This window comes from Eleginops maclovinus, chromosome 5 (assembly GCF_036324505.1).
Source record: "Eleginops maclovinus isolate JMC-PN-2008 ecotype Puerto Natales chromosome 5, JC_Emac_rtc_rv5, whole genome shotgun sequence".
Taxonomy (NCBI): domain Eukaryota; kingdom Metazoa; phylum Chordata; class Actinopteri; order Perciformes; family Eleginopidae; genus Eleginops; species Eleginops maclovinus.
This window is the reverse complement of record NC_086353.1, coordinates 3,639,273-3,663,902: the sequence shown is the minus strand read 5'-3', so window position 1 is coordinate 3,663,902 and position 24,630 is coordinate 3,639,273. Positions and strand designations below refer to the sequence as shown.

General features: G+C 39.5%; 2 protein-coding genes across 2 annotated transcripts; both read left to right on the top strand.

Annotated features, from left to right (window-relative positions):
* The first annotated feature begins 3,154 nt into the window (after positions 1-3,154).
* Positions 3,155-10,417, top strand: LOC134864125 (vascular cell adhesion protein 1-like). Its single transcript, XM_063882913.1, has 5 exons — positions 3,155-3,334; positions 6,833-7,096; positions 8,027-8,356; positions 9,026-9,283; positions 10,093-10,417. The coding sequence occupies exons 1-5, from the start codon at positions 3,262-3,264 to the stop codon at positions 10,260-10,262; spliced, it is 1,095 nt and encodes a 364-aa protein (XP_063738983.1). The 5' UTR covers positions 3,155-3,261; the 3' UTR covers positions 10,263-10,417.
* Positions 10,418-16,318: 5,901 nt separating this feature from the next.
* LOC134864126 (vascular cell adhesion protein 1-like) lies at positions 16,319-22,694 on the top strand. The gene is made up of 5 exons (XM_063882915.1): positions 16,319-16,611; positions 17,607-17,870; positions 18,806-19,135; positions 20,920-21,177; positions 22,092-22,694. The coding sequence occupies exons 1-5, from the start codon at positions 16,542-16,544 to the stop codon at positions 22,259-22,261; spliced, it is 1,092 nt and encodes a 363-aa protein (XP_063738985.1). The 5' UTR covers positions 16,319-16,541; the 3' UTR covers positions 22,262-22,694.
* Positions 22,695-24,630: the final 1,936 nt, after the last annotated feature.

The window sequence follows — 24,630 nt, the reverse complement described above, 5'->3', positions numbered from 1 at the left end:
TCAGGGTTTGAACGTTTACACACATTTACATGTTTCATCTCGTCTGCACATCAGTAGCTCAAACAAAAGTCATTATTGTTAACGGGATCACGCCCAATGTTTCAGGTTGTCACGCTTGTCCTGTCGACTCCAGCCTCGCTTGTCCTGTTGACTTCGGAGTCTCCTGTCCTGTCGACTCTATCCTCTCCTGTCTCATCGCGGGTCCCGCTGACTTCAGATCTTGTCCGGTCAACTTTGTTTGAATGCATAGTGATATAAACATTTCTCAATCAACTTTGTTTGACACTTTAAAGAGTCCATATTCTGCTCATTTTCAGGTTCATGTTATTATTTTGTTCCTGTACTGGGACATTTCTCCATGCTTTAATGTTCAGAAAGCTCTTTGTTTTTCTCATACTGCCTGTGCTGCAGCACCTCTTTTCACCCTCTGTCTGAAACCAGAGCACAGTCTGCTCTGACTGGTTAGCTGGCCGGCTCTGTTGTGATTTGTCAACCACTTAGAGATGTCCCGCCCCTTAAACTATTACGTACAATGTGTTAGAATGCTTGCTAATATAAGCACCAGTGTTTACATAGTGACGTCACCATGTTAGAGATATAAACAAAGAAGTCCAATGGAGGCGTTACAGTGCGTAAACTCCCTGACTTCAGATCTTGTCCGGTCAAGGGTCCGACCGCCAACACCTGCTCCTGTTTCGTTGGGGGCCTTGCCGTCACATGTTCCGTCAGGGGTCCAGCCAACACCTGCTCCTGCTCTGTTGGGGGTCCAGCCATCACCTGTTCCGATGGCGGTCCCGCAAACACCTGCTCCTGTTCCGTTGGGGGTCCCACCATCACCTGTTCCGATGGGGGTCCCGCCAACACCTGTTCCTGCTCTGTTGGGGTCCTGCCATCAGCCGCAATGATGGGGGTCCCGCCGACAGTGTGTCCTGTTCCGTTGGGGGTCCCACCGCTACCTGTTCTGATGGGGGTCCCGCCAAGACCTGTTCCTTGTCCAGGGGGTCCCGCCGTCACCTGTTCCGATGAGGGTCCCGTCAACACCTGTTACTTCTCCGTTGGGGGCCCCACTGTCACCTGCTCCTTTGGGGGTCCTGCCGACGCCATCACCTGTTCCCTTGGGGGTCCCACCGACGCCATGTTCTGCTCTGTCGGGGGTCCCGTCGATACCCGTACATGTTCCGCCGAATCAAACCCCTGTCTCGTCAGTGGTCTTGGGCTCCAGGGCCTCCACAGCAGTCCTGCAGCCCTCCATAGGGGTCCCACCACTGCCTACGCCGGCCTCCTGCCCGTCCTCCAGAGGGGTCCCACCGCTGCCTATACCGGCCTTCTGCCTGTCCTCCAGAGGGGTCCCGTAGCAGGTTCCACCGCCCTAAGGCCCCTCTTCCAGAGGCGTCGACTCCAGCCTAACCTGTCCTGTCGACTCCGGCTTGTCCTGTCGACTCCGGCTTCGCCTGTCCAGCCGACTCTATCCTTTCCTGTGTCTTGACGGGTCCCGCTGACTCCTGATCCTGTCCCGTCGAGGGTCCCACCAAAACCTGTCCCGTTGGGGGTCCCCAGAAGTTGCTTTACTTATCCGAGTTAAAAAATGGTGAGTCTTTCAGAGATAATGGGGAAAAGTTGTCTCTGGGCGACCATTGAACTTCAGATTCAGGGAGAGTCACGTATGAGTGTCTCCTCAGGGACAAGGCCAAGTTTTGCTTGCAGATTGCAGAGAAGACTTTCAGACGTCCCCACACGCTCATACATGAGAAATATGATGTTGTTGATGAAATGGGTGTATCAAAACGCCACAGAGAGGAAGTGATTTCATGATTCAAATCGAATGAAAACAGCTCAAGGTCTGTACTGTAGGTAAACAGATTGTTTTTGTTTCTCAGTTGTTGTTGGACTCCACCATGATTGTGCCTGTGTTCAATATTTGGGTCATTTCACAGTTCAACAGTTGTTTCGGTACTGTTATGCATAAAATATAAAAGGAAATATTCATATGTCACTTATTCAGGTGTGGTCAGTTTACTCAATGATAGAAAGGAAGGAATTTTGGAATCACTGCACTTCCACTTAGGTGTTTTTTTATCCCTGGCATACAGTACAGATTCCTACCACTCCCTGAACACTGAAAAACATCGGACTGCTGTTTCCCAAAGACTCACACCCTGTTTCTCTAAACATGACCAAGATTGCTCCTGTGATAGAATATAAGAAAAGTCATAAAATCAGAGTCCAAACACTTTCTGCAGATGTTACTGTAAAAGCACCGGTGAAGAATAAATGACAGACTTGTGGAGGAACTTGAACAAACTCTGCATTCATGGGCGGGCTCTCAGGAAACCGAGCGATAAAGATCACCGGGAAGCTGAGGAATGTTTGCTTTGGCAATTGTGAATTATGGGCATCCATTACTTTGACGCCCTAAAGTACCAAACTTTCACTTTTGTTTCTACTATCTAGACCCCCTATAGGCCTGCAGATATTATGTGCACAGATGGTGGTGGCAAAGTCCATAGGGGGTTGGCCTGGGAACTGGAAGGTCACCAGTTCAAGTCCCCGAAAGACCAAGTGCCACCGTGGTGTCCCTGAGCAAGACACTCGTTACCTACACTGCTCCCCGGGCGCCGTACATAATGGCAGCCCACTGCTCCTAACACTAGGATGGGTCAAATGCAGAGACCGCATTTCGTTGTCCTAGTACTTGTACTCTGTGCAATGACAATAAAGTTGAATCTTCATCTTCATCTTCTTCATCATTATTTCTCTACGTGTTTTCACATGGTGGTAGGTTTAAGGTGGCCCTGAATGTACTAATTAACCCAGAGCTGAATGTGAGGAAGGTAGAAACTCATCCTGTGTACTCTCCAAGCCTGTCAGTGTTGTGCACGGATAAATACACTTCCTTTGCTAATAACTTTGTTTGAATGCATAGTGATATAAACATTTCTCAATCAACTTTGTTTGACACTTTAAAGAGTCCATATTCTGCTCACTAAAAAAAAATATAATACAGGTTCAAGATTAAATGACCTTTTCATTGAATCTGGACACATGTAACTTTGAAATGCTACACTTTCACTTTCAAAATACATACAAAAAAAACAAAAAAACTTAGAGAGGATGTGTGATGTGAATAACAGGCGGCCCCGCCAGCTTTGTTCGACTCCATTCAATAGACCAAAAGACGGAGTGGGCTCATTTCCCTTTTTGACTACCTTTGGGTCTCGACGTTTGACGGTTTCACTCCTATACAAAAAATAAGTGGTAAAAATGTGTATCCTTTTTATCCTCTTGGTTGTTTCCGTGATGACGTTTCTGCCCAGCTTCCATGTGTCCTGCTCCAGTGAGTATAGAGTTTTATATCTGTGTTTTTTCTTTGAAAGGGAATCAAACTTCTGCCTGTGTGTTTTTTTATTTTTACTATAATTATATTTTCTGTCTACTTTAGCTTTATAAAACAACACTTGACTGTTTGTCCAAGCATTTAGTTCTTGTGTAGTGATGGATCAAGTCTTATTATTAGTTTTTCGATCATCCCAAATTGATTTCTTCTTATTGTTCTAGTTAGAAGAATCGGAGGATGAAACCCTCTTTATTTGTCACATACATGCAAACAGCAGAGCACACATTGAGATTGGTCCTCTACATTTAACCCATCCTAGTACTAGGAGCAGTGGGCAGCCACAGCTACTCTCCAAGTAGCAGTCCATATTTCATGTGTGTTCGGGGACTTGAACCAGCGACCCTACGATTCCCAGCCCAAGCCCCTACTGACTGAGCCACTGCTGGACAGTACAGGGGTATTCAACAAAAATTAAATTAGGTCCAGTTAGAAAAACGTTTTACCTCGTTTTTCACAATATCATACTAAACGTTGTGTGTGCTCTGGTGGCAGGCACTGTATATGAGTAAGGTCATGCAAAAAAATGTATCTGAAGTAGATTTCACAGTTTATTATCTTGGGAAAATGTGACGTTCAGATCCTTAAAAACAACAACTTGTGAACTTACCAGGAGGATATTCCCAGACCTTAGTATAAGATAACATGATTGAGTTAGAAATACAGTTTAGTAATATAGCCTATACCAGGGGTGTCCATACTACGGCCCAGGGGCCTAATGCGGCCCGCAAGTTCTAAAAGTATAATGGAATACGGCCCACAAATTAAACTTCTGCTTGTCTTATATTGTACTTCTCAAATATATATGTTCAAATATATTAATGAGCCCAATTTTCAAATAAATTCAGTCATTTAAAATGAAAAACATTTTCTAACAAATCTTAGTTCATAAAAAACAAAACAACAACGTATTTCTATAACCAGCGTGAACTGTAACCTTCATATTTACTCTTATATATACTCTTATCTGAGGCTTCTGTTTAAAGGAATGAGCTGCCAACACAATAAATGAAACCCTAAAGAGAGACGGGATGTAGGCTGGTTTTTTCCCAAAGCATTTTCAAGTATCGTGCATTATTCTCCTACATTTGATTTGTTTTGCTAACTTATAACATAACTTATGAGACAATATTCACCTCTATAAGGGGCCCAGCTCTCCGTATATTTTTCTGTATGTGGCCCTCCGCGAAAAAAGTTTGGACACCCCTGGCCTATACTATTGCCAAATATCATACCTGATGTGGGAAATGATATGTATGTATATACTGTATGTACAGTGGGGCAAAAAAGTATTTAGTCAGCCACCAATTGTGCAAGTTCTCCCATTTAAAAAGATGAGAGAGGCCTGTAATTTTTATCATAGGTACACCTCAACTATGAGAGACAAAATGAGAAAATAAAATCCAGGAAATCACATTGTAGGATTTTTAAAGAATTTATTTTCAAATGATTGTGGAAAATAAGTATTTGGTCAATAACAAAAGTTCATCTCAATACTTTGTTATATACCCTTTGTTGGCAATGACAGAGGTCAAAGGTTTTCTGTAAGTCTTCACAAGGTTTTCACACACTGTTGCTGGTATTTTGGCCCATTCCTCCATGCAGATCTCCTCTAAAGCAGTGATGTTTTGGGGCTGTCGCTGGGCAACACGGACTTTCAACTCCCTCCAAAGATTTTCAATGGGGTTGAGATCTGGAGACTGGCTAGGCCACTCCAGGACCTTGAAATGCTTCTTACGAAGCCACTCCTTCGTTGCCCTGGCGGTGGGTTTGGGATCATTGTCATGCTGAAAGACCCAGCCACGCTTCATCTTCAGTGCCCTTGCTGATGGAAGGAGGTTTTCACTCAAAATCTCACGATACATGGCCCCATTCATTCTTTCCTTTACACGGATCAGTCGTCCTGGTCCCTTTGCAGAAAAACAGCCCCAAAGCATGATGTTTCCACCCCCATGCTTCACACTAGGTATGGTGTTCTTTGGATGCAACTCTGCATTCTTTCTCCTCCAAACACGACGAGTTGAGTTTTTACCAAAAAGTTCTATTTTGGTTTCATCTGACCATATGACATTCTCCCAATCCTCTTCTGGATCATCCAAATGCCCTCTAGCAAACTTCAGACGGGCCTGGACATGTACTGGCTTAAGCAGGGGGACACGTCTGGAACTGCAGGATTTAAGTCCCTGCGGCGTAGTGTGTTACTGATGGTAGCCTCTGTTACTTTGGTCCCAGCTCTCTGCAGGTCATTCACTAGGTCCCCCCGTGTGGTTCTGGGATTTTTGCTCACCGTTCTTGTGATCATGTCGACCCCACGGGGTGAGATCTTGCGTGGAGCCCCAGATCGAGGGAGATTAGCAGTGGTCTTGTATGTCTTCCATTTTCTAATAATTGCTCCCACAGTTGATTTCTTCACACCAAGCTGCTTACCTATTGCAGATTCAGTTTTCCCAGCCTGGTGCAGGTCTACAATTTTGTCTCTGGTCTCCTTTGACAGCTCTTTGGTCTTGGCCATAGTGGAGTTTGGAGTATGACTGTTTGAGGTTGTGGACAGGTGTCTTTTATACTGATAACGAGTTCAAAAAGGTGCCATTAATACAGGTAACGAGTGGAGGACAGAGGAGCCTCTTAAAGAAGAAGTTACAGGTCTGTGAGAGCCAGAAATCTTGCTTGTTTGTAGGTGACCAAATACTTATTTTACCGAGGAATTTACCAATTAATTCATTAAAAATCCTACAATGTGATTTCCTGGGTTGTTTCCCCCATTCTGTCTCTCATAGTTGAAGTGTACCTATGATGAAAATTACAGGCATCTCTCATCTTTTTAAATGGGAGAACTTGCACAATTGGTGGCTGACTAAATACTTTTTTGCCTCACTGTATATCTATGTAACCCACAGCAATGATAGTAAGCACCCTAATGTAGCCTATAGTGTTCATATAGTAGTGCTGGCTAGTTCACACCTGGCAGGTTCCTGTTAAAACTTGGTGTTTGTGTGGGTGGTAGGGAGTGTACAAAACTAAGGTAATGCTACTTAAACAACTTAGTTAGTTTTAAAAAGTATTATTTGCAGATCACTTAAAATAAAAGGCAGTGTGAACTGTTGTAATCACCAGATTTAAATAAGGATACGTACAATCTTATTGAGCAGTGATTCAATGGAAATCCATTGATGCAAATACAGTTTATACCCTTTATTTATTTTGGTGAGTGTCCTGATAGTTATCCTTTTGTACTGGGTGTGTATTCTATGTAGCAGGTACTCAATTTTAATTTGTTGAATGAGAATGTTTGATTTCATCACTCGTTTTAAATCAGGCTGCTCAAAATTAGACCTAACGACTACCACATGGGAACATCAAAAGCATGAATGTGTTTTTGAATGGATATGTTATAGTCACGCTGTTTGAATGCTATATTGTGTTATTTGCTGTGTGTTACAGATGAAAACTGTGCAGAAAAACCTGAGTTCACTCAATCCAGTCTGGTGGTGCAGTTCGGGAAGCCGACCTCCGCCCTCTGCTCTCTGTCCTCTTTTCACAACATATTTGATATTGAAAGCCCTATTGGAGTCCGAAAAAGGAATGGGACAACGGTTTCATGGACCGTCAACAGCATGACTGAGTGGAACATTCGTTTATCGTGCTATTATACCAATGACACTACTGATGAGCAGTGCTTCAGCATCTTGCCTATAACTGTCTACAGTGAGTCACTAAAACAGTATTTATTTTCCTCCTTTATAATCCAACACAGTGGCATCTCCTTAAGTCATGTACACTCCTGAGGTACTTCTACTGTTAAGTATTTCGATGTTATCCTACTTTATACTTTCTAATCCACTATGATTAAGCAGCCGATATTGTACGTTTTGCTCCTCCACACTGATTTGTTACTTTGCAAGTTGTTATTATTCATACAAATATACATTAACTTTCAATCATGATGGACTCATATGGAATAAGATTCATGCTAGTATAGCTACTACTTTACCAGCTGCACCCTTGAAATGATGAACCCATCACTTATTATTATCAAATGACATCATATTTAATCTAAATATGGCTTTCTGCATAATAAGTGCTTTTAGTTTTGCTCCTTCAAGTATGTTTTGATTCTTATACTTTTGAACTTTTTCTTAAAAAATGAATTCAAGGCTTTTACTTGTGAGAGAATCTGTCTACACTGTGGTATTAATACTTTTACTCATAAGTAAAACAGTTTGTCCACCTCTAATCTACAACGTAAACTGTAGATATATATTTGTTCTTTCGTGTAGATACTTAATGTGTCTGTTTGTTTCCTCAGTGCCTCCAGGTAACGTCTCCTTCAGCAGCTACCCTGCAGTATACAAAGTCATTAAAGCTAGCTGCACCTTTACCAGCTCTGAGAACACTTTAATGATCAATAATTATAAAACATATCAGAGATATTATTCTGAAATGGATCAATCAAACAATCCCTGTCGCTACTATAAGTTCATTTTGATGAGAATACTTTTGTACTTTTACTGTAACAGAGTATTTATACACTCTGGTACTTCTACTTTTCCCCTGAGTACCCTTCCCTTCTCTGCATATAGAGCAGGTGTTTTAATTCTTTGTCATGTAAACACTGAATGTGTCTGTGTGTCTCAGAGCCTCCGGATAATGTCTCCATCAGCTTCGTAAATCACGCCGGGCCGCTGTCTGCGGGTCAGCAGTACACTCTGCAGTGTGACGTACAGGATGTTGCTCCTGTGAAAAACCTCACAGTGACTTTCTACAGAGGACAGACAGTACTGGGTGAACTAAAGAGTAATAAAGACCAGAAGAAACCAGTGAGTGAGGTCTTCACTTTGAACATCACGTCCACTAAAGAAGACAATGGACTCCAGTTCTGGTGTGAAGCAAAGCTGGAGCTGGGAGCTGAAGGACCACAGCAGCCTCCAGTGGTGGAGTCAGAGAAACTCAACGCCACCGTCCTCTGTGAGTCTGACTAAACTATTATTATTATTTATTTATGTATTATAATAATTCTGCTGCACCTGGAAGCTTTTAAACATCTTCTTTCTCTTGGCCACATTATCATTACTTCTATTTGCATTGTCTATGCTGTCATTTTAATATGTTTCTGCACACAGGATAAATATTAATAATAATTGTATTGCTCCTTAGTAGTTAACTTAAAAATGTCCCAGTTTGGGATTGCTGTAATACTCGCGTCGGCCAAAGGGGGCTGCAGTTCTACCTCGTGCTCTGAAAGGGGCTAAATGCATTCATGTGTCCTGCAGGGGGGCTTATATTTCTTAAAGCCCTCCATAAAATCTAAAAACAAAGGACCATATATTCTGTGTTGGGAAGTTATACTGAATTACTCTCATGTATTTGTTTGGCTTGAAATGAATTTTAATCGTTTACAAGTCCTGTTTAGAACATAGGGTGACCGTGGGGGGGTACAACAAAGCAATTCCATCTCCCAAAACGTTACACCTGTTCCCATTCCAAAAGAGTTACTTAGAAAATGTGTTTTTACAAAACGAAATCCCCAAAATCACTGCCTTGGTTGTTTACAAACTAATTCAGTTGTAATTGTGCTTTTTGAGGTAATTATAGATGTTCAATTGATCTGTCTCTTCCTCCTCAATCCTCTCACAGATAAACCTCAGCGTTTGGCGTCCTACCCTTCAGATCCAATCATCATCACAGAAGGAAACCCTCTGCAACTGAACTGCTCTTCTGTGGGAAACCCCCCACCATCGTATGCATGGAAGACCCCGCCAGGACTCCCCCCCTCCTCCAATGGCAGCATCTTCTTCATCACCTCTACAACTCCTGAAAATGAAGGGTCCTACAACTGTTCTGTCATCAATGACAAAGGATCGCTATTTGTGACGTTTAACGTGAAGGTCCGAGGTGAGTTAAAGGGGCCCTATCATGCTTCTTTGGGGTTTCCCTTTCCTGTGATGTGTTATATAGGTTACAAAGGCTAAACTCCCTGTGTCCCCCCCCTGCCTGAAACGGCTCTATTGGCGTCCTTCGTTTACTTCTTATCATAATGACATAACTATGTAATACTCCGGCTAGCGCTCCAACACAGTGTACGTGATAGGCTAAGCGGCGGGACAGCTCTAAGCGGTTGATCAATCACAAATGAGTCGGCCAGCTAACCAATCAGAGCAGAATGGGCTCTGGTTTCGGACAGAGGGTGAAAAGAGTAGCGGACTTAAAAGACAGAAAAATGACAAATAATAATAATTTGGATAACTAGATGCTAAATGTATGTTGTTAAATGTGCAGTGCAACTACTTACTGCTTAGTTTCTGACTTTTTTGCTGGTATAGTTTGCTTTTGTGTTTCAAATGTTCCCCACTCCGCACTTTCCAATTTTCTAACATTTCTAATTTTTCTAAATGTTATGTGATAAGAAAATGAGTGAGTCCATGTCTATGAAGGCAAGGAAGGAGGAATATTGTTGTATAGATAAATGATTTGGAGGTCTGCAAGGTGAAACATCTTGAAATATTTTGAGCAATTTGAACCCACTGGAGAAAGTACAAAAGCATATTTTAACATGAATGTAAATATGACAACTGGCCGTTAAAGAAGAGAATTGGAGCCACGTGAAGAAACATTTTTAATAGACTTTTAAATTCTGCCTGTATACAATTCAACAATGAGAGGAAACATCATTGATGTCAGGCCTTTTGTCTTTTTGTCCATAGCCCCGGAGTTACCTTCAACCAGTCTTCCTACAACAACAACATCAACCCCAACCACTGCAATGACAACAACAACAACAACAACAACAACAGCTCCAAACAGAGGTACCTGCAGCAAACTGCTCCACAGTTTCATTATGGGTTTCCTGCTTTTATTCTCTGCTCTGGTGTGAGGTCATTTCCAGAGAACGTACAGTAGAGGAGGCTGTATATAACTATAGCATGCAACGTGTTTTCCACTAGAGAATATATTTGGAAAATGAAATGTATTCCATCGACGTATATGTAGCTCTAATTTGATATCAATAAATCCAGTTTGCGAAATACATTGAGAATCCAGCCTGTTATTGTAGACCTTTTTTCAAATGTCATGTGCAGATGTTTGACCACTAGAGGGGAGTATACTTATACAGCATGTATTGAGACCACGAGGTTTGTTTACATGTGCCACTTCAGGCTACTTTATTTTAGTCCAAGTTTAATATGCAATTTATATATTTTTTTACATAATATGGGGTCCCTGCACTTTATTCCTTTCATAGGTTATGGGTCCTTGACCTTACACATGTTTAATTTATCATATAAAGGACAACACACACAGACAGAGTACAACCAAATACAGAACAGCTTAAACTACAGTTACTCACATGTCTTTTCCTTGTTGGACTTATTTCTTCATAATTGAATACTTTTGCCAACCTGTAAGCCTTTTCATTTGATCCTTTCTGCTTGCGTGCGGTTTAATTCATCTCTATTAGAGGCCTCCTCCCTTTTTCCCCCGGTATTAACCTGTCGTAACATGTTAGGTACAGTAAGGTGAGCTAGGTTTGTTTATAAAGCTTCTTCAGACATAAAAGCAACTCAAAGTGCTTTGCATAATGGCTAACATGCAACAAATGAAAGGAAAATTCAGACCATTCATAACAGGGAGATACAATCAATAGTGAATTTATAGGATTCAGAAGCATAGCCATATTCTTTAGACAACCTCAGCATAGCAGCGCCTTACCGTTAAAATGTTACGCCTTGATGAAATGTGAGGAAGATTGCAGTGTTGGAAGAAGTATTCAGACCCTTATCTTTAGTAAAGGCACTAATACTACCCTGTAAGAATACTCCAGTACAAGTTTAAGCAATGAATTCAAAACCTTAAGTAAGAAATATGAAAGTATTGTCAGCAAACAAGTACTTAGTGAAAGTAAAATGATTGTTTGAGCAGTACAATTCTGTTTTGTATTATATACCAACAAAAAAAAACATTCAAATGCTTTAACCCAGGGGTGTCCAAACCTTTTCACTGAGGGCCACATGCAGAACAACATACGAAGGGCTGGGCCCCTCACTAGAGGAGAGGTATATTGCCATGTGAAGTTACAAGGTAGCAAAATCAATTAAATGTAGGTCAATTAAGCTTGATACTTAAATATGCTTAAAGAACTTTCCATAAGCTGTCATTTATTTTGTTACAAAAACTGTGGGAAGCAGTTCCTTAAAACAAAGGCTTCAGATAGCTTAGAATAAGTGGGAAATATGAAGGGTATATTTCAAGCCTGTTGTGTAAATAAGTTATTGGGCTTTTTTTAAATCAACTATAACTCAAATGTTTTCAACTTTAATTGACGGAATTATTTGAAAGTTGGACTAAATATCAACACAAGTTTCAGGTCTGGGCCGAAGTCCATTAGACTTTTAGGATTTGCTGCGGGTCAATTAAAAATGGACCCCGGGCCTGAGTTTTAACACCCCTGCTTTAACCTTTAAAAACGATATGTGGAACTTTTATTGAATAGGCTATAACTATAAATAACTATTAATATCTAAATAAAACGTAATTAAAAAGGTAATGAGCTCTACAAAATCATGGACATATTCTACGATTTTTCAGTCGGTAAAATAAGTTTTACAATCCTGAAATCAACAGTAAGAATGAATTTGCTTACATGTGCTCAGACAAGTCAAAAGGGCTCAAAGTGCAAATGAAGACAATGTAACCCAGTAAACCTGAGTATGTCATTTTAATTTGTCATCTATTGTTTATTACTAAGCCTTGTTGTGAATAAGTACATTTGCAATGACTCCACTTAAGATGTCCTTTTCTCTCAGACTTAAGAGGAAAAAGGGCTAATGAGATGTGAGTCAGGAATAAAAACACTTATGTAAGCGTTTCCAATCAAACACGTTGTGACTCAGAATTACTTCATTGATTAAACTGAAGATGGCTTCAGTTGAGCACGGACTGAAGCTCAGTAACACTTCTTCCCCCTTAAATCTCCTCTATACAGTCAACTTCCTCTTGGTAGATCTCAGTTTGTGTACTTCTGTGTTTCGCTTCTGCTTCTTCATTTGCAGAACTGAACAACTTTTTTGAAATGGAATAAAGTTTGCACAAAAGAGGGGATTTACAGAGTGTGTACATAAGACTGAATGACTCCACTTTCCAGAGTAACCTAAAGTCATTCATAAATAGACTGGTGCCGGAACAGGTCCTAAAACCCGGAAGTGAGTTAGCATTTTATCACTTCCGGTTCCCTCGTGTCAGAGTCAATGGGATTTCTCCATAGGATTTTGGAATATAGCTTGAAATAAGGTCTTGGGTTGACACAAATTTGAGAGACGCCCGCCCTTTTAGCCACACTGAACTTAACTAGAAGTATTTTTTTATAATATTCCAAAATGCTATGGAGAAATCGTATTGCTTTTTTTGTGGAGGGAACACATGTGCAGCTTATTTCTGGGTCGGCCTACAAACAATAGAGATGTGAAAGAATAAAACCTTTACATTTAGCAGTGACGTTATCCTAGAGAGATGTGATTTATACGGCTCTGGAGATAAGGACCTTTAATATAAACAGCAAGTCCTGGTTCAGGCTGTCTCTGTCTGTTATGTCTCCAAATATTTTGCCTCGCTGCCTCCTGCTTTTTTAGCGGATCGTTTTAGTGTCTGGGATGTACCAGGTTAGCCTCCTGAACATCCAGGTGATTCAGAATGACGAATGACGAACAAACAGAGCTATAGTTAACTATGGTAAAGGTTTATTATGATTGGTAATGCACTGGGGATACGTTTTATTTTTAGCCGGGCAGCAAACCGTGAAGTAGTGTCACGGAGAAACTGAGTTCATATTATGCAAATAAATGTGATATCTCTCAGGGTTTGAACGTTTACACACATTTACATGTTTCATCTCGTCTGCACATCAGTAGCTCAAACAAAAGTCATTATTGTTAACGGGATCACGCCCAATGTTCATCCAGAAAACATGCAGAGACAAGCTGATTACTGTTAATGAGTAATACATCTGACATTGAAGTTAGCTATTTAGTTTGGTTAAACAGCAGAGGAACTGTATTCAGATCAGAGGCAGAGCTTATTTCCAGTATGAAGTGAAATGTTACTTGAGCTGTAAATCATTTTCTGTTGTCGTGGGCGTGTTTTTATAAATTGTCAAACTATATTTTAACTCTTATATTGATTTTTGTAGATCTATAACCAAAAATCCCCCAAAAATCCTAGGCATTTTTCATATGAAAGCTGTACAATTGACCTATAACACATTAGTAGCCCATTGAATAAGGATTTACAAAGCCATTATGGTAGCCATCTGTAAATGGCACATACATAAACACACTGAGAAATGAAAATGGGTAAAAAAGCAAAAATTATATTAAAAAAGACAAATATTGAAATAAGGAAAATATTATTGTTACGTTCCCACCAAGGTCTAGGGGACCAGGGGACGATAACACACACCAACCAATAAAGGAGGGAGTCAGAGTAACGGTTAACATGTGCTTTATTGGGCCCTTGAGTGAGGAGGAGGAGGAGGAGGAGACGAGGGAGATTGTGCCAAACAAATGAAATTAATATAACAAAACAAGGCCTATCTCCAAATCTATCCTTAAAACAAATACTCAAAAACCCTCACTCTCTGCACTTCTAAGGATGGAACAAACCAAAACACAGGGGTGGCAGCAGTCCCCTAACCTAGTGTGTCTAACAGGTTTTAACTACGTGATGAAATGTAGAGGGTACCCCAAACTTACCTAACCCCTCCGCCTCCACCTCCCACCACACACACATTCACAGTAAACAGAAACACAAATCTCTCTAGAGTCAGACACTAACAAAAGGATGATGCAGGCTATAGTGTCAGCAGCAGGCCCCGGTCAGAGAGACAGAAAGCTTCCTGGTTGCTTCCTTTATGATCAGCCCTGCCTGCTGATTGGCCAGCTGAGGTTGAGGGGATCCAATCAGCCATCAGTCTCAGGTGCACCAGCAGGTACCAATCAGCTGCTGATTAGATGCATTGAAGAGAGGGAGAGAAGAGAAAAGAGTAGGAAGGAAAACACACCACACGTACAACATGCCTGGCATGTAACAATTATGAAGAAAGTTTCAAAATAAAACAAACAAGAAACATAATTATTCAAAATACAATAAAACTTAACAATTACTGTCAAATAAATAACAATATATGTGCACATGTTTCAGTATACCTGTGTTGCAGTACTGCTTTTATACTTTATTTGTATTTATTTATCTGCACTTTGTTTCATTCATTCATTATTTATAAGCTTTAAAATGCCCAAATGTCCCTTTGCATTTAATAAACCCTGTTGATAAAAACGTTATCGGTGCTTCTGGTATGTTTGTTGCACTGACAGGCTCTGCTTCTCTTTCCTTCACACCAGGGGCCATTAAAATATTTTACTCCTTGACATGGAATGGAGGGGGGAGGGGGGAGGGATAAATCACCAATGTGGTGATTTGAAAAAAAAAATGAGGATACAGTTAAAGAATCTAGAGTATGAAGGGAGGCAGATAGGATGTGGGAAGAGGCATGAAAAGGTCAGTCAAATTATCGGTGAACTTGACAGATTTCTGACCTCCTCAGTACAAGAGGAAGGGCATACTGGAAGGAGATAAGGGAAATGTGCTTCCAGACCACTACGCATTCTTCCACCCAAGTAAAACAAACACAGAGCCGAGTACTCTCAGCTCCATTGCTTGAGGTACTTGTACATTACTTGAGTATTCCATGTTGTGCTACTAAATACTAGAAGTGGGAAGTAACTAAGTACAATTACTAATCATTTTATAAGTACTGTGCTTAAGTACAACTTTGAGATACTCGTAATTTACTTGAGTATTTCCATTTTATGCTACTTTGCACTTCTACCCCACTACAATTCAGAGAACTTCTACTCCACTACAATTGATTGATACCTTTAGTTGCTAGGCAGATCTGGATTAATGATGGTAAATATAATCAGCCCTTAAATCAGGCTTTAGTTCACCTGGAGTAAATTCAGCAGCTACCCTGCAGTATACAAAGCCATTCAAACTAGCTGCACCTTTACCAGCTCTGAGAACACTTTAATGATCAATAATTATAAAACATGTCAGAGATATTATTCTGAAATGGACCAATCAAACAATGACTACTTTTACTGTCGCTACTTTAAGTACATTTAGATGCTGATACTTTTGTACTTTTAGTTGAGTAACCTTTTGAAGTACACATACACTCTGGTACTTCTACTTTTACTTAAGTACACAACCTGAGTACTTCTTCCACCTCTGCTTAATACTTAATACTACTACTATGATGCACTATCCGGAGTAAATTCACAAGCTATATAGCAAATGAATTAAATTAGCTTTAGTAGCTGTAACAAACCAAACATACATCAATAAATAAAATCCCCAAATATATTATATTATTTTGCATAATGAGTACTTTACCTTTGGTAGTTCTACTAAAGTCACATGTTGACAGCTGGACTTTTACAAGCAAAACTGAATGAATTAAGGCAGAATGTAAAATATAAATCTCCACATTATATGTGATTTTGTGGACTGTAAACAGACTTTGAATGTAATATATTGTCATATTTAATTATAGTGCACTCAGTTTCCTACATAATTATATTTTTTGTAAATATTGTCTTTCTTTTTCATTCGTTTCAATTGGTTTTTTTAAATAGATTTTATAATTGTACTATTTTGTATTTATTTTATTTTGCTGAGTATTCTTCTTCCTGTGTCTTTGTATGCACACTTCTACAGTGTGTATAATCTGGGATCTCCTTTCGTCGCTGTTTCTGTAAATGCTGTGTATTTTCATACAGTCATGACTACATCATGGGTAATGCTGGGGAATTTGGCAGAGGTTCATGTCTCGGTCATACTCCAAATCCAGCCACCGGAATTTCCCAAAACGGCCTCGACAGCCCTCCGCTTTTGCTTGTTTCATTTTCTCTTACCAGTTTCTAAGAACAACGCCGCTGCGGAAACCCCCAGCTGTCCACCGACGACACAGCTCTCTCAGGCAGTAACTAAAAGCAGTGTAGGGTTATTGTAGATCTATATTCACCGCTTTTACTTTCTATTTCAGTCGCACGCTCTCGAAAACTGGGTTCGACCGGTTTCTCGGCATCTCGCGGAAATAATGGTTTTATTTTACATACTTTTGGCTGTTTCTCTGATGAGCTTTCTGCCAGACCTCCAAGTTTCCAGTGGTAAGTTTTTTTCCATTTTTATATACGTAATGTTATGTAAAGTTGTGATAACTTTTATTATAAGAGGGACGTTTCACACAGACCTTCCGTCAAATACACATGAGTGGTTTGTTTGGTTTTGATAAAGGGATGTTTATTGTAATACAGCTTGTATTTTATCTGATAGGGACCAATCGTTTACCAAAATGTGTTTCCACGATTTACTGTGTATCCCAGTGAAGCAGTACGTAGTGTAGCCTTGTCGTAATATGTGTTTTATCCTACATTGTGTATCGCAGGCTATATAGTTCATATGGAAATTTAAAGAGATAGGTTTTACCTCGTTCTTCACAATATCATACTAAACGTTGTGTGTGCTCTGGTGGCAGGCACTGTATATGAGTAAGGTCATACAAAAAAAATGTGAAGTAGATTTCACAGTTTATTATCTTGGGAAAATGTGACGTTCAGGTCCTTAAAAACAACAACTTGTGAACTTACCAGGAGAATATTCACAGACCTTAGTATAAGATAACATGATTGAGTTAGAAATACAGTTTAGTAATATAGTAATGTAGCCTATACTATTGCCAAATATCATATCTGATGTGGGAAATGATATGTATGTACTCTATGTATATCTATGTAACCCACAGCAATGATAGTAAGCACCCTAATGTAGCCTATAGTGTTCATATATTTCACATCCTGTTTTCTTTAGTGCTGGCTAGTTCCTGTTAAACTTGGTGTTTGTATGGGTGGTAGAGAGTGTACAAAACTAAGGTAATGCTACTTAAACAACTTACAGTTAGTTTTAAAAAGTATTATTTGCAGATCACTTAAAATAAAAGGCAGTGTGAACTGTTGTAATCACCAGATTTAAATAAGGATACTTACAATCTAACGACCTAACGACTACCACATGGGAACATCAAAAGCATGAATGTGTTTTTGAATGGATATGTTATAGTCACGCTGTTTGAATGCTATATTGTGTTATTTGCTGTGTGTTACAGATCTAAGCTGTGCAGAAAAACCTGAGTTCACTCAATCCAGTCTGGTGGTGCAGTTCGGGAAGCCGACCTCCGCCCTCTGCTCTCTGTCCTCTTTTCACAACATATTTGATATTGAAAGCCCTATTGGAGTCCGAAAAAGGAATGGGACAACGGTTTCATGGACCGTCAACAGCATGACTGAGTGGAACATTCGTTTATCGTGCTATTATACCAATGACACTACTGATGAGCAGTGCTTCAGCATCTTGCCTATAACTGTCTACAGTGAGTCACTAAAACAGTATTTATTTTCCTCCTTTATAATCCAACACAGTGGCATCTCCTTAAGTCATGTACACTCCTGAGGTACTTCTACTTTGTTAAGTATTTCGATGTTATCCTACTTTATACTTTCTAATCCACTATGATTAAGCAGCCGATATTGTACTTTTTGCTCCTCCACACTGATGTGTTACTTTGCAAGTTGTTATTATTCATACAAATATACATTAACTTTCAATCATGATGGACTCATATGGAATAAGATTCATGCTAGTATAGCTACTACTTTACCAGCTGCACCCTTGAAATGATGAACCCATCACTTATTATTATCAAATGACATCATATTTAATCTAAATATGGCTTTCTGCATAATAAGTGCTTTTAGTTTTGCTCCTTCAAGTATGTTTTGATTCTTATACTTTTGAACTTTTTCTTAAAAAATGAATTCAAGGCTTTTACTTGTGAGAGAATCTGTCTACACTGTGGTATTAATACTTTTACTCATAAGTAAAACAGTTTGTCCACCTCTAATCTACAACGTAAACTGTAGATATATATTTGTTCTTTCGTGTAGATACTTAATGTGTCTGTTTGTTTCCTCAGTGCCTCCAGATAACGTCTCCTTCAGCAGCTACCCTGCAGTATACAAAGTCATTAAAGCTAGCTGCACCTTTACCAGCTCTGAGAACACTTTAATGATCAATCATTATAAAACATATCAGAGATATTATTCTGAAATGGACCAATCAATCAATCCCTGTCGCTACTATAAGTTCATTTTGATGAGAATACTTTTGTACTTTTACTGTAACAGAGTATTTATACACTCTGGTACTTCTACTTTTCCCCTGAGTACCCTTCCCTTCTCTGCATATAGAGCAGGTGTTTTAATTCTTTGTCATGTAAACACTGAATGTGTCTGTGTGTCTCCTCAGAGCCTCCGGATAATGTCTCCATCAGCTTCGTAAATCACGCCGGGCCGATGTCTGAGGGTCAGCAGTACACTCTGCAGTGTGACGTACAGGATGTTGCTCCTGCGCAAAACCTCATAGTGACTTTCTACAGAGGACAGACGGTACTGGGTGAACTAAAGAGTAATAAAGACCAGAAGAAACCCGTGAGTGAGGTCTTCACTTTGAACATCACGTCCACTAAAGAAGAAGATGGACTCCAGTTCTGGTGTGAAGCAAAGCTGGAGTTGGGAGCTGAAGGACCACAGCAGCCTCCAGTGGTGGAGTCAGAGAAACTCACTGCCACCGTCCTCTGTGAGTCTGACAAGATCATTCAAACACGTTAAAGAGGACCTATTCTGCTTTTGGGGGTTTTCCCTTTCCTATAGTGTGTTATATAAGGTTTTTTTGTGCATGTCAATGGTCTGCAAAGGCTGAAATCCCAAAGTTCTCTCCCACCCTCCCCCCTCTCCCTAAACCTCCTCCATTAGACTACTTTGTTTACTTCCGTAACACAGTGACATCACTATGTACCACTTGCCCTACTATTGGCTAGTGCTTCAACACATTGTACGTGATAGGCTAAGGGGCGGGACATCTGTAAGCAGTTTACCAATCACAACACAGCTGGTCAGTTAACCAATCAGAGCAAACTGGGCTCTGGTTTCAGACAGAGGGTGAAAAGAGGTGCTGCAGGCAGTATGAGAAACATAAAGAGCTTTCTGAACATTAAAGCATGGACACATGTCCCAGTAGAGGAAGAAAATACACCTGAACCTGAAAACGATGTGATGGAGGAAGTGTTTATGATTTTTAACAGAGCAACTCATATGAATAGTATTACAGCTGTAGGCAGTCCAAAAAAAGATGAGTGGGGCTGACACAGCAAGATAATACTTTGACAGTTAACACCTTCTCCTTCTCCTTCCGTTCGTTTGACAATTTATTATAAAAAAGGGCAGAAGTATAGTACCAGCAGTTAAACTGTCATGGCAATTGTGACTGCGGTGACATTTAGAAAGAAAATGTGGTTAAAAGTTGCAGTAGAATAGCTGTGAAAATGACATCTCACCCCCTCTGTCTTCACAAACAAAACCAAGTAAAACACCATTTATTCCACCATGAGCTCCTGTGTACATTCACTCGCAATAATATGTGAGAAATAATACATAATGAATGAATGCCTCAGAGACTTTGCATATCCCTCGTACAAATAGCTTTATATTTACAATGGATCACATGCAGTAGAGGGATGATGACATTTAACCACTTGTTTTTAAGACATAGAAGTTTCATAAACTCTTGTGTTTTTTATGCTTATATATCTAAGGTTTTAAAGTAACTAGTAACTAGCTGGAAGATAAATTCAGTTAAAAAGATCATGCGTTTTACATTATATAGCATTTAGCTGACGCTTCTATCCAAAGCGACTTACAGTAAGAGCCATAAACCATAAAGATTCAAACTAAGAACAGTGCTTACATATTTACTTCAAACAAGCCTGACCATAGTAAGGGGATTATTCTCCAAGGTATTAGCGAAACAGGTGGGTGTTCAGTGTGCGATGGAAGACAAGTAGACTTTCTGCTGTCCTGACATCAGTGGGAAGCAGCTTCCACCATTAGTAGGCGGGAAAGCAAAAAGGCGTGTCTTCGTTGAGGTGTAACTGGTTCCGCTTCGCAGTGCAAAGTGCACATGATGGAGTTTCTGGTTTGTCCATGTCTTGGGTGTAGGGTGGACCAGATCCCCTCACAGCATGGTAGGCAGGAACAAGTGTCTTGAATCAGATTCTGGCAGGCAGTGAAGGGAGCGAAGGAGCGGTGTAGTGTGGGAGAACGTTTTCCTTTCCTGAATTTGTAGTGGAGAAGAGGTATAAAGTCAGATTTCACTTCAGTACAATCCATTAGTAAACACACTTTTCCATCCTTATTTCTGGCATCTAAACAAACACATTTAATACTAAGGGAACCAGAAATGCTAACTTTTGGGGGTTTAAGGACTTATTCCTGCACTTGTTGATAATGTGGTTCTATTCTCATATGTGTGCCCATGTTGCTGTAATGACATGTTGCATTTCTTCCTCCTCGATCCACCCACAGATAAACCTCAGCTAAAGGCACCCTTAAGTCTAGATCCGATCATCGTCCAAGAGGGAAACCCTCTGCAGCTGAACTGCTCGTCTGTGGGAAACCCCCCACCATTGTATACATGGACTCTCCCTTCAAAAACCACTCTCTCCTCCAATTACAGCAGCTTCTTCATCAACTCTACAACTCCTGAAGATGAAGGGCTCTACATCTGTTCTGTCACCAACGACAAAGGATCCATCACTTTTAAGTTTGCTGTACAGGTTAAAGGTGAGTTCAACCGTCTTCTACCATTTTATTTAGTACAGGTGAAAGATGTACAGGACATGACAGTGTGAGGAAATGACAAAACCATATTTATATTTAATGTCAAATTCTTAAATGTACTTAAAGTAAGTTGCTCTTCATTGTGTATATTGGACTGATAAATATCTTCATGTAAACTAATTCATGTTAAATTAGGTTAAAAAGATAAGATTAACCGTTAATCAATTGTATAAACAGCAAACAAAAATAAAAATCATAATAGGAATAATAACAACAACAACAACAACAACAACAACAACAACATCGATAATGATAATGTGGATGTCAGTCTATAATTTAGACAAAAGTCTGAAAAAATAAACAATAACCATAATAATATATATATAATAATATATATAATAATAATTAAATAATTAAAACTATATTAAAATTATGAAAAATAATTAAATTAATAATGGTTAAAAGTAAATAAAATAATAATAATTCAAATGAATGAAATAATAATATATCAAATGAACAAAAAGTATTAGAATTATTATTATTAAAATGATTTAAGATAATAATTGTTAAAATAATTAAATACAATAATGAAAAATTAATTAAAATAAAATAATAAAAAATGCTAATATTATGATTATTATTATTATTATTATTATTATTATTATTATTATTATTATAACACTAGCACGCTTATTTGTTTAGGACATTGGCTGGCTTTAACATGGTTGTTCAAGTTGAGTTTTAAGTGAAGTCTTGAGGGTTATAGCTGTTGCTGTAAAGTAACCACAAAACCGCTCTCAGTGTTGCTCTCTCAATGAAGCGGAAAGTGTATTCTCACACACGGGACATGAGAAAGGAAGTTCATTGTGACAGTTTTGCTATTTGATCTTTAATGTTCCTTTTTTTTCTCTCCACAGTCAACAACCTCGCATACATCATATGTATGGCGGTATTAGGAGTTTTTCTGGCTGTCGTCTTGGTGGGGATTGCATACTTCAGTTACCATAGATACTATAAAGTGGGAGGCTACAACATGTTGGCTCGTTTTCATTCAGCACAAAAACAGACTGCCACCCCCCCTTTGTAAGTCTGCTGGAGTTCATAAAGTGTGTATGGAGAGTTGTTGCTTCCCTTTCTCTCTGATTTGGTCTTCCTGCAGCCTTTCTACAGGAGCCATCTAATGACTCAAAATGGTAACAGTAAAAAAATAAAAAAGGTATTTAAGATTAGGGTTGGATTATTGAAACTTATTGTCTATTATATTTCATTAAATGGACAAAGAATTTTTGCAACACGGGTTAAAACAGATAATGCCAAAGCAGTAAATACAGTAAGGGGCAGCTAAAATACATCAAATCCATTAAATACTTCACAGTGGTGGGGCTTGTTTGTGTGTGTGTAAGGATGGAGTTATGATGGGTGCAAGAACTGTATAGTAATGAAATGCTCACTGGATCTAAGCGTGTAAATAGTGTAACGATGTTTTTTTCAATATAAATAAATGGCACTGTGTAGAATGAGATGAATTCCTGTCTCTTTAATGGATGATTTATTGCATTTTACTTTGTTTGTGAGTGTTAAAACAGCACACCAATGTGCAAAACACCACATGTTCTGCTTTTTATTTTCTAATTATGTTAACTAAAGTATATCAGAAAACCTTTTTCGAGATGTCCAATTGCCTGATCTGACCTTGCCTCATAGCGTACAATAAGATTGTCTAACAAGCTTACAGTGTGACAAAATGGAAAGTACAGAAAACCCCAAAACTGCCAGTGGAAATGGAAAAACCTAATCATTTAGTTCCTGTTTATAAGATTCTTCATTGCTCTGTTAGTCATACTATTTCAGGACACTGGAAGCTTTTTGATCTTTAATGATTTTAAAGGAAACTTTTGTTTAGGTTGGAGTAGATTAATCAATTTCCCTCCAACTCTCCGTAAGTTAACCCTTCTCCTCTCATACCACATTTGGCGAAGATAGGAGAGAGGCAGTTATGAGACCTTTAATTTTTGATCAGGTATGGAAGATAAACTACTGATCAAGAAGCCTCGGCATAACTGATAAAACCCACCTCACAAATATGTTTTACAAATTGATTCATTTTAATCAGTTTTGAGACTGGAAATGAAGCAGCTCCACCTTTTATGTCCTACAGTCTTGTCTACAACCAGAGTAGAGACAGCTTTTTTTTGTGTGCAAACTATCATTGAATATTGTTTGAATGTTTACAGTGCACTTCCTAAACACTTCCAGGGGAAAAAACAGTGCATCCTGGCCTGCAACTCCTGACCAGAGCGTCCATGTTTATGTTGGCAATCTTTCAGCATCAGGATCATGATTTTTCATATCCGTTTTGACGTTTGTGTGTCATTCACTTAGTAAAAAAATCCCCCTGGGGCCCGTCAGCACACAAACTTACCTTCAGGAATGTAGTGGAATTTAAATTAAACGTAGAGTCAACGTGCATACCGCCACCTACTGTACAAGAGTGTGTAGCATTATGTCATTTACCCTTTCTTAAATTCTACTCACCAGCCTTGTGTTATTTAAAAAAGTAAAGAGAGCCTTCCTGGTGACTCTTACCCCCTCTCCATCTGTTCCCAGTATCCCCATTAAATCCCACTCCCTCCCCGCCTCTTGGACTTTATCATGTAACCTTTCACTTTCTACTGCAAACATGGCACAGTGAAATATGATATGTTCAACGTTTTTCTTTCACTCCACAGTTCCCACATTTGTCACTATTCCTTTTCCCCAGTACAAACATGGTGCCATTTAAACCTGTGTGATCCAATCTGAGTCTTGTTATGATGATTTCCTCCCTTCTGTTCCTTTCTTTGTAGTTCTTTGTTATCACTGACTTTTGTATTTTATGGTACCCCTTTCCTTTATGGTCTTCCTCCCACCTTTTCTGAACTGGACGACATTATTTCCGCTCTCTTCACAAGAGGTCTTCCTCTCGTTTGTGTGCGGGGGGCGGGGCTGCTCGCTCACCGTCAAGCTGCAGCCCCGTGCACACAGAGATCTGCCGGGGACAGGGAGCACGGAGGGTTCAAAACGTACACTCTACAAGGCTCGAGGTGGACGATGCTCGTTTGACACAAGTAATATCGCGTAAAGAGGAGAAATCTGTCCAACAGCTGGCCAAAAGGCATCGTAATCAGACGGAGAAATGCACAGCTTTCTGCCATAAATCAAAGCTATGTTGCCCCAATTTCGTGTAAGGTGGGAGAAGTGCTAAAGTCTGATTTAAGGGTTGATTATATTTCACATCATTAATACAAATCTGTATAGTAACTAAAGGTATTAAATAAATGTAGTGGAGTAAAAGTATTTACCTCTGAATTATAGTGGAGTAGAAGTACAAAGTAGCAAAACCTGAAATACTCAAGTACAAGTATCTCAGAATTGTACTTAACTACAGTTCTTTAGTAAATGTACTTAGTGCTAGCA